The sequence below is a fragment of the Entelurus aequoreus genome, linkage group LG05 (genome assembly GCF_033978785.1).
Source record: "Entelurus aequoreus isolate RoL-2023_Sb linkage group LG05, RoL_Eaeq_v1.1, whole genome shotgun sequence".
NCBI lineage: Eukaryota > Metazoa > Chordata > Actinopteri > Syngnathiformes > Syngnathidae > Entelurus > Entelurus aequoreus.
This window is the reverse complement of record NC_084735.1, coordinates 18,756,091-18,764,180: the sequence shown is the minus strand read 5'-3', so window position 1 is coordinate 18,764,180 and position 8,090 is coordinate 18,756,091. Positions and strand designations below refer to the sequence as shown.

General features: G+C 47.1%; 1 protein-coding gene across 1 annotated transcript in view; it reads left to right on the top strand.

The window, feature by feature from the left end:
• The first annotated feature begins 539 nt into the window (after window positions 1–539).
• Window positions 540–8,090, top strand: part of fkbp9 (FKBP prolyl isomerase 9) — a 47,464-nt gene continuing 39,913 nt past the window's right edge. Inside the window, exons 1-2 of the mRNA XM_062047288.1 lie at window positions 540–1,157; window positions 6,067–6,212. Of these exons, the coding sequence (XP_061903272.1) occupies window positions 955–1,157; window positions 6,067–6,212 (349 nt within the window). The 5' untranslated portion in view covers window positions 540–954. The remainder of the gene's footprint in view (window positions 1,158–6,066; window positions 6,213–8,090) is intronic.

Sequence of the window (8,090 nt, the reverse complement as noted above, 5' to 3'; positions counted from 1 at the left end):
ACTGGAGGCGGGGCTGCTAGTGTAGCTCCTCCCACACTGAAATCACTACTTTTGATTATAGTGTTGTTGTGCGAGAACTTTCACAGCCAAACACTACAACACTGCAAGACATTGTTTAAGTCATTGAAGTGAAATCAACTTATTTGCAGTCAAAGGAAGTTAAAAATTGTTTAAAAAAAAAAAAAATGCGGCAAGTTTGTTCTTTGGGGGCTAATCAGACCCCCAGGCAGATGTCGGCCCCGCCCACTGCCACGTAGCGTCATTCCTTCCAGCACATCCCCGCTCATCAAAAACCTCCTTAATAAACCCCAAAGTTCTTCACTTGCTCCTACTCTGGTGACATTTCCCCGTCAAAGTGTGTTTTATTTCAGTCACGCTTAGTTTAGGATGAGCACGCAAGCGCGGCTAAACCCGGAAGTACGTAAGGGGCGCGTGTGCGTGCCTCGAGACCCCTACCACGTTGACACTTCGCCGAGTCTTTACTGCGCATGAGCAATACGTGGTCACCCCGGAAAAAAAACTACTCCGTTGTAGCCTTTTGGACCTGTCAAGTTGACGTCAAGCAAGTATGACCAACACCGGAAACTGGACTTTTTGTTATACAATAAAAGCACGCGAACCTCGCTTGATTTGAGCCGTGTTCGTGTTTGCCACTCATAATTAGATTATTATCAATTCCGTTATGGTTATACTCCTTTAGTGGATGCTATAACGTGCGTTAAATGTAACAGTGAGCGCTTTTAAATTTGGCACTTAACCGGATGAGGCGATAATGTGTTCCACTTGACAGAAGCTCCTTCCAGGACCAGGAAGGCAGGACTGTCGGTCCAAGTCAGCGCAGACTCGGAGGAACTCACCCGGGAGACACGCACACACCTCCGGGAGACACGCACACACCTCCCCGACACAAACTTTTTTTTACACCTCCTTAAAAGTTTCCCCAGCGAGCCAAGAATGCTGTGCGGCGCACAGAGAGCGGCGTGTCTCTCCATTCTGGTGGCCTTGGCCGCCTGCAGCGCTCCCCTGGTTCCGTTAGACGACATCGTGGTGGAGAAGACGTCCGAACCCGAGCAGTGCGTCCGCGCCGTCCAGGTGGGCGACTATGTCCGCTACCACTACAACGGAGTGTTCCCGGACGGCAAGAAGTTCGACTCCAGGTAAGACTAAATACCGACCGCGGTTCTGCGGCGTGACTTTAGAACTGAGCCAGGTTCTGGTTCGGTTCTTTGGGAGTCCCGAGAGCCACGCATGCAAACTGAGTGCGCTGAGAGAACCTCCGGAACCTTTTTCCAACAAACTCCACTCGCATCTCCAACGACGTACACAAACTATAAAGTCTTATTTGTGGGTTTATGCTTTCAATTCAATGTTTTGAAAACCACTTCTGGTGCATTTTTAGCAGTTAAATCCAAGGTCTTCAACTGCGGACCCCTAGGGGCCACGCAGAGGTACTGCAGGGGGTTGGGCTATTTTTTTAAATATCGTTTTTAAATTGTTCCACAAATGAACTGTCTTTAAATACACGTCAACATCGATTTAACACACTCTAGTGTTGTTTTCACATGTCAGTGCCAGCTAGCGATTAGCGACGCTAGATACCAGCTAGCAATTAGCACGCTAGATGCCGGCTAACGATGAGCGCCCTAGTTTTAGCTAGCGATTAACGCCCCCAGCTGCCAGTTAGCGACTAGTGGCCCTAGCTGCCCGTTAGCAATTAGCTGCACTGGATGCCAGCTAGCGATTAGTGGACCTAGCTGCCAGCTAGTGATTAGCGGCTCTAACTGCCGGCTATCGGTTAGCGCACTACTTAACAGCTAGCGGTTAGTGGCCCCAACTGCCAGTTAGCGATTAGCACACTATTTACCAGCTAGCGATTAGCGGCTTTAGTTGCAAGCTAGCGATTAGTGGACATAGCTGCCAGCTAGCGATTAGTGGACCTAGCTGCCAGCTAGTGATTAGTGGCTGTAACTGCCAGTTAGCGGTTAGCGCACTACTTAACAGCTAGCGGTTAGTGGCCCCAACTGCCAGTTAGCGATTAGCGGCTTTAGTTGAAAGCTAGCGATTAGTGGACATAGCTGCCAGATAGTGATTAGCGGCTCTAACTGCCAGTTAGCGGTTAGCGTACTACTTAACAGCTAGCGGTTAGTGGACCCAACTGCCAGTTAGCGATTAGCACACTATTTACCAGCTAGCGATTAGCGGCTTTGGCTGCAAACTAGCGATTAGCGGCCTTAGTTGCTAGCTCAGGATTAGTGGCCCCAGCTGCTATTTTGTGACTAGTGCGCTAGTTCTCAGCTAGCATTTAGTGCACTAGTTTCCAACTGGCAATTAGCGGCCCCAGCTGCCAGTTAGCGATTAGCCGCACTGGATGCCAGCTAGCCATTAGTGGACCTAGCTGCCAGCTAGTGAGTAGCGGCTCTAACTGACAGTTAGCGGTTAGCGCACTACTTAACAGCTAGCGGTTAGTGGCCCCAGCTGCCAGTTAGCAATTAGCACACTATTCAACAGCTAGCGATTAGCGGCTTTAGCTGTAAGCTAGCGATTAGCGGCCTTAGTTGCTAGCTCGGGATCAGTGGTCCCAGCAGTTATTTTGCAACTAGTGCGCTAGTTCCCAGCTAGCATTTAGTGCACTAGTTTCCAACTGCCAATTAGCGGCCCCAGCTGCCAGTTACCGATTAGCCGCACTGGATGCCAGCTAGCGATTAGTGGACCTAGCTTCCAGCTAGTGAGTAGCGGCTCTAACTGGCGGTTAGTGCACTACTTAACAGCTAGCAGTTAGTGGCCCCAGCTGCCAGTTAGCGATTAGCACTCTATTTACCAGCTAGCGATTAGCTGCTTTAGCTTCAAGCTAGCGATTAGCGGCCTTAGTTGCTAGCTCGGGATTAGTGGCCCCATCTGCTATTTTGCGACTAGTGCGCTAGTTCCCAGCTAGCTTTTAGGGCACTTGTTTCCAACTGGCAATTAGCGGCCCCAGCTGCCAGTTAGCGATTAGCGGCACTGGATGCCAGCTAGTGATTAGCGGCTCTAACTGACAGTTAGCGGATAGCGCACTACTTAACAGCTAGCGGTTAGTGCCCCCAGCTGCCAGTTAGCGATTAGCACACTATTTACCCGCTAGCAATTAGCTGCTTTAGCTGCAAGCTAGCGATTAGCGGCCTTAGTTGCTAGCTCGGGATTAGTGGCCCCAGCTGCTATTTTGCGACTAGTGCGCTAGTTCCCAGCTAGCATTTAGGGCACTTGTTTCCAACTGGCAATTAGCGGCCCCAGCTGCCAGTTAGCGATTAGCCGCACTGGATGCCAGCTAGTGATTATTGGACCTAGCTGCCAGCTAGTGATTAGCGGCTCTAACTGCCAGTTAGCGGTTAGCGCACTACTTAACAGCTGGCGGTTAGTGGCCCCAGCTGCCAGTTAGTGATTAGCACACTATTTACCAGCTAGCGATTAGCAACCTTAGATGCTGGCTCGGGATTAGTGGCCCCAGCTGCTATTTTGCGACTAGTGCGCTAGTTCCCCGCTAGCATTTAGTGCAGTAGTTTCCAACTGGCAATTAGCGTCCCCAGCTGCCAGTTAGCGATTAGCGGCACTGGATGCTAGCTAGCGATTAGTGGACCTAGCTGCCAGCTAGTGATTAGCGGCTCTAACTGCCAGTTAGCGGTTAGCGCACTACTTAACAGCTAGCGGTTAGTGGTCCTAGCTGCCAGCTAGCGATTAGCGGCCCCAGTTGTAAGCTAGTGATTAATGGCCCCAGCTGCAAGATTAGTGCAGTAGTTCCCAGCTAACGTTCAGCGCACTCATGCCAGTTAACAATTAGCGGCCCTAGTTTCCAGCTAGCGATTAGTGGCCTTAGCTGGCAGTTAGTGCTTAGCGCATTAATTTCCAGTTAGCTCTTTGTGGACCTAGCTGCCAGCTAATAAGTAGCGGCCCTAGTTGCCAGCTAGCAAGAACTGGCCCCAGCTGCCAGTTAGCGATTAGCGGCCCTAGTTGTTAGCTAGTGATTAATGGCCCAAGCTGCACGTTAACAATTAGTTAAGCGGTTAGCGCACTACTTAACAGCTAGCGGTTAGTGGTCCTAGCTGCCAGCTAGCGATTAGCGGCCCCAGTTGTAAGCTAGTGATTAATGGCCCCAGCTGCAAGATTAGTGCAGTAGTTCCCAGCTAACGTTCAGAGCACTCGTTTCCAGTTAACAATTAGCGGTCCTAGTTGCCAGCTAGCGATTAGCAGCCTTAACTGCCAGTTAGTGCTTAGCGCATTAGTTTCCAGCTAGCCATCAGTGGACCTAGCTGCCAGGTAATAAGTAGCGGCCCTAGTTGCCAGTTAGCAACAACTGGCCCCTAGCGATCAGCACACTATTTACCAGCTAGCGATTAGAGGCCTTAGCTGCAAGCTAGCGATTAGCAGTCTTAGTAGCTAGCTCGGGATTATTGGCCCCAGCTGCTATTTTGCGACTAGTGTGGTAGTTCCCAGCTAGCATTTAGTGCACTAGTTTCCAACTAGCATTTAGCAGCCCTAGTTGCCAGCTAGCATTTAGCAGCCTTAGCTGCTAGTTAGTGGTTAGTGCATTAGTTTCCAACTAGCCATTAGTGGACCTATATGCCAGCTATTGAGTTGCAGCCATAGTTGCCAGCTAGCAAGAACTGGCCCCTAGCGACCAGCACACTATTTACCAGCTTTAGCTGCAAGCTAGTGATTAGCGGCCTTAGTTGCTAGCTCAGGGGTTAGTGGCCCTAGCTGCTATTTTGCGACTAGTGCTCTAGTTCACAGCTAGCATTTAGTGCACTGGTTTCCAACTGGCAATTAGCGGCCTGAGCTGCTAGTTACTGCTTAGCGCATTAGTTTTCAGCTAGCCATTAGTGGACCTATCTGCCAGCTAATGAGTAGCGGCCCTAGGTGCCAGCTAGCAAGAACTGGCCCCAGCTGCCAGTTAGCAATTAGCGCTTTATTTACTAGCTAGCGATTAGCGTCCCCAGTTGTTAGCTAGTGATTATTGGCCCAAGCTGCAGTTCCCAGCTAACGTTCAGAGCACTCGTTTCCGGTTAACGATTAGCGGTCCTAGTTGCCAGCTAGCGATTAGCGGCCTTAGCTGCTAGTTAGTGCTTAGCACATTAGTTTTCAGCTAACCATTTGTGGACCCAGCTGCCAGCTAATGAGTAGCGACCCCAGTTGCCAGCTAGCAAGAACTGGCCCCTAGCGATTAGCACACTATTTACCAGCTAGCGATTAGCGGGTTTAGCTTCAAGCTAGCAATTAGCGTCCCCAGTTGTTAGCTAGTGATTATTGGCCCAAGCTGCACTTTAACGATTAGTGCAGTAGTTCCCAGCTAACGTGCAGAGCACTCGTTTCCGGTTAACGATTAGCGGTCCTAGTTGCCAGCTAGCGATTAGCGGCCTTAGCTGCTAGTTAGTGCTTAGCACATTAGTTTTCAGCTAACCATTAGTGGACCCAGCTGCCAGCTAATGAGTAGCGGCCCTAGTTGCCAGCTAGCAAGAACTGTCCCCTAGCGATTAGCACACTATTTACCAGCTAGTGATTAGCGGGTTTAGCTGCAAGCTAGCGATTAGCGGTCCTAGTTGCTAGCTCGTGATTAGTGGCCCCAGCTGCTATTTTGTGACCAGTGCGCTAGTTCCCAGCTAGCGTTTAGCGCACTAGTTTCCAACTAGCAAATAGGGGCCCTAGTCGCCAGATAGCGATTAGCTGCCAGCTAAAAATTAACCGCCTTAGCAGCTAGCAATTAGCGCGCTAGTTATTACTATTCCAAATTTGGTCATGAAAACTACAACTACGATGCACGTTCCAATCCAACAGCTGGTGTGTAATAAGTAAAGAACTTACAGTATAGACACTTTGTAGGACCCAACAAAGGACAGGACTGGCACATTCAACTTAAAGGCAAAGACTACTTCCTGACAAACTGAAATGAATGCAGACTTGCAAATCCACTCACTGTTAAATATTGAACTAAAACATAGATTTTATAATAAACAAAACATTTTAGTCAACACACAAAAGTACTGGAAATTGTAGCAGGGACAACAGATGATGTCATGAAGGCCCTAATTGTGTTCCCAGCTACGACAAAGGCAGCACCTACAACGTGTTTGTGGGCAAGCAGCAGCTGATCCAAGGCATGGACAAGGCGCTGGTGGGAATGTGCGTCAACGAGAGGAGGCTGGTGAAGATCCCGCCACACCTCGCCTACGGGAAGAAAGGATACGGTGCGTATTTTATAACCCCACACGGTCCTCGGACTTCATGTGCTATTGTGGTGTGTCGAAGAACCACAGCCACACAAGCAAATAACCAGCAGTTACCACAGCCGTGGCTGTAGGCGACCTCCCGATGTCGTTTTTAAAATGATCTCCATATGATAGCAGGAGAGTTTTCAAAAACCCTACTTCCAGTTAATGTCCCGTCTCAATCCGTGTATCATTTGTTCATTAATTTTTCAAAATAAAATATAATAACAAGTAATTTTTTCCAATTTGTCTCCCGACCCCCCCCCCCCCCCCCCACCCCCAAAAAATATATAAAATCATAACGGTCAAATATGTTTCAGTCATTACGTTTTCCCTTTATAAATGGGAATTGAAAAACATAAACAAGTTTATTTTGGGTTTTATTTTGAAGTACAATTTGAAAAATACAATTGAAAAACAAATCCTTGTTCTTTTTCAATGTCAAAGTGCAATTACAGTTTAATTTTAATTTTATATTTTACATAACAAACAGAAATGGGCCATTCATGGACACTTATTTTGCCTTTGTTATGAAAAACACATAACAAACCTTTACAAAATAAAAGGGAATAAGATAAACATATTTCAACACTCAAATATAAAAATCTGCGTTAATATTTAATGTGTATTCTTCCAGGAAAGTATATTGTGTATCTGTGTATTTATTTATCAAAGCAAGTACTTTTGAGCCAATTCAACAACACGGTGATAATAACCGCAATCCAGATGACATCTAGTGATTAGCTGCATTAATTAACAGCTAGCGATTAGTGGCGCTAGATACCGGCTAGCAATTAGCATGTTAGATGCCAGCTAACGATGAGCGAACTAGTTGCCAGCTAGCAATTAGTGGCCCTAGCTGCCATTTAGCGATTACAGTGTTCGATGCCAGCTGGCGATTAGCAACTTAGTTACCAGCTAACAATCAGCGGCCCCAGCTGCTAGTTAGCGATTAGTGGACTTAGCTGCCAGCTAGTAATTAGCGGCTGTAACTGCCAGTTAGCAATTAGCACAGTACTAAATAGCTAGCGATTAGTGGTCCTAGCTGCCGGCTAGTGATTAGCGGCCCTAGTTGCTAGCTAGTGATTAATAACCCCAGCTGCCAGTTAGCGATTAGTGTGCTAATTCCCAGCTAACGTTCAGCACAGTTGTTGCCGGTTAACAATTATCGGCCCTCGTTGCCAGCTTGCAATTAGCGGCCTTAGCTGCCAGTTAGTGATTAGCGCATGAGTTTCCAGCTAGCGATTAGTGGGCTTTGCTGCCAGCGAGCGATTATCGACCATAGTTGCCAGCTAGTGATTAGTGGACCTAGCTGGGAGCTAACAATTAGCGGCCCTAGCGATCATGTTGGTGATATGAAAAGTTCATCATGGTAAATTTGTACTACATCATTTTGTGTGTGTTAATATATATTAACTGTTTTTCTATCAATTAAATTTTTTTTTTGCAACATTAAAAATAAGCTGATTAAGATAACTTGTCATATTTTCTTATATGATCAAATTTCCCAGTCTTATTTGCAAGTATGACAATAAGTTGCAATTACATTTGCAAGTCCAACACGTTAGATGGCAGTAGTGTGTAGTTTATGGTGTGTTTATGGTTTTTGTTGTGCCCTAAAAAGTGTTAATACTGTAAGTATTGTACTTACTAAGCACCAGCTGTTAGTGCATCTTAAATCAGAATCAGAATAGTTCTTGTTGCCATTGTTTGAGAACGGGTTCACAAAAGTAGTTTTTACTAACACATTTGGAGGCGTTGAAATCGCCATGTAAAATTGCTGATGCTAATCAGTCAATGGCAAAGCCTATGTATATTAGCATCAAGCTAGCGCATTTTTGGAAAAGAGGAGCCTTA